Raw genomic sequence first — 1,359 nt, 5'->3', positions numbered from 1 at the left:
AGAGGGCGTGGGTGTGAGCCTCGCTCGGGGGCGTGCCCGCCCGGCCCACGCGTCTGAGTCTGCTGTCCTCTCGCAGCAACAGAACTTCAAGCAGAAAGTCGTGGCGCTGCTGCGCCGGTTCAAGGTGTCCGAGGAGGTGAGCGAGCCCCCTCCCCCTCCGCCCATCGCCCTGCCCCTCTCCCCACTGGTCACACCTCAGCGCTTTGCCTGCGGGGGCAGAGGGGGGGGCCCTCAGGCTGCAGCCGAGGCCCAAGGAGACCCCCTGCTTTGTTTCTTGAATTTTCACTCAAGGACCAGACCTAGGGGCGGGCGTACGTGTCTGAGCCCCGGTCCCTGTGGCCGTCACAGGGCCCAGCCCCGGGTAGTCTGCCCACAGCCCGCCGGCCACCCTGTCGGTCACACCCCAGTGGCCTCTTCGCAGGAGTGGACCAGCTGTCCTCAGACTCCCCTGGAGACCCCGGGCCCAGAGCAAACGCAGCCCTGGGGGAAGCAGTCAGAGGACTCATGCCCTCTGACCTCATGCCCATCCTCAGGGCTGAGAATCAGGGAGCTGCCTCGGGGCTGGGGCTGGGGGCCAGGCTGCGGGGCGTCAGGGAGCACAGGTTGGAGTTCAGAGCAGGTCCCGTTCGGGGTGCTGATTCCCTAGGGCCATTTGGGGGAACACCTCTCAGAGCTCAAGGACTAGGCAGCTGGACGTCCATGTGCCCCCACGCCTGCCCCCCCATGCTGGCGCCCCCACACCTGCACTGAAGCCAACGCAGGTGGATGGGAGACCTGAGTGTAGGGGCCAAAACGATGAGACTCCTGCTGGGAGCACGTCGGCCGCGGCCTCTCGGGTGAGACCAGAGAAACCCGCACCGGCCGGCGGCTCAGCGTCAGGGCGTCCGGAGGCCCCAGGGCTGTGGGTTTGGCCCCACGCAGGGCACGTACGAGTCACCAGTGAGCACGCGGGACGCACGAGTGGGCAGCAGGTCGATGCTTCCCTCTCTCAAATCAAAAAGAAAGATGTGAACCAGCCCGTGAAATAGAACGTTTTTGCAAGTCACGTCCGTGACGCGCGCCCAGAACACAGCAGGGCGACTCGGAGAGACGCTGCCCAAGGAGCCGTTTGGCAACGGGCTGACCCGCATCTTCTTCAGAGAAAGTGCACGCGGACCCGGGGCCTGTGGAGAGGGGCCTGGCATCCTGGCCTCGGAACGCAGACCCAGCCACGGAGACGGCGGGTGGCCCAGCACACGGAGGGCGGGGACACAGGACGTGGGGGTGCAGCGCCCGCCCAGCCTGGGGTTTGCCCTTGAGGGTGACGTGCACACGAAGACCGGCCCCCGTCCCGCAGCTGCGTGTAGAGATGCTGGCACG

The 1,359-nt window shown here is 66.9% G+C and overlaps 1 protein-coding gene across 1 annotated transcript in view; it reads left to right on the top strand.

The window, feature by feature from the left end:
• Nucleotides 1-1,359, top strand: part of PACS2 (phosphofurin acidic cluster sorting protein 2) — a 20,295-nt gene that overhangs the window by 8,971 nt on the left and 9,965 nt on the right. The window contains 1 exon segment of the mRNA XM_015566735.1: nucleotides 3-136. Coding sequence (XP_015422221.1) covers nucleotides 3-136 — 134 coding nt within the window.

This window comes from Myotis davidii, unplaced genomic scaffold (genome assembly GCF_000327345.1).
Source record: "Myotis davidii unplaced genomic scaffold, ASM32734v1 scaffold472, whole genome shotgun sequence".
In the NCBI taxonomy this organism is placed as follows: Eukaryota; Metazoa; Chordata; class Mammalia; order Chiroptera; family Vespertilionidae; genus Myotis; species Myotis davidii.
The sequence above is the reverse complement of the archived record's forward strand: the minus strand, read 5'-3'. Positions and strand labels throughout refer to the sequence as shown.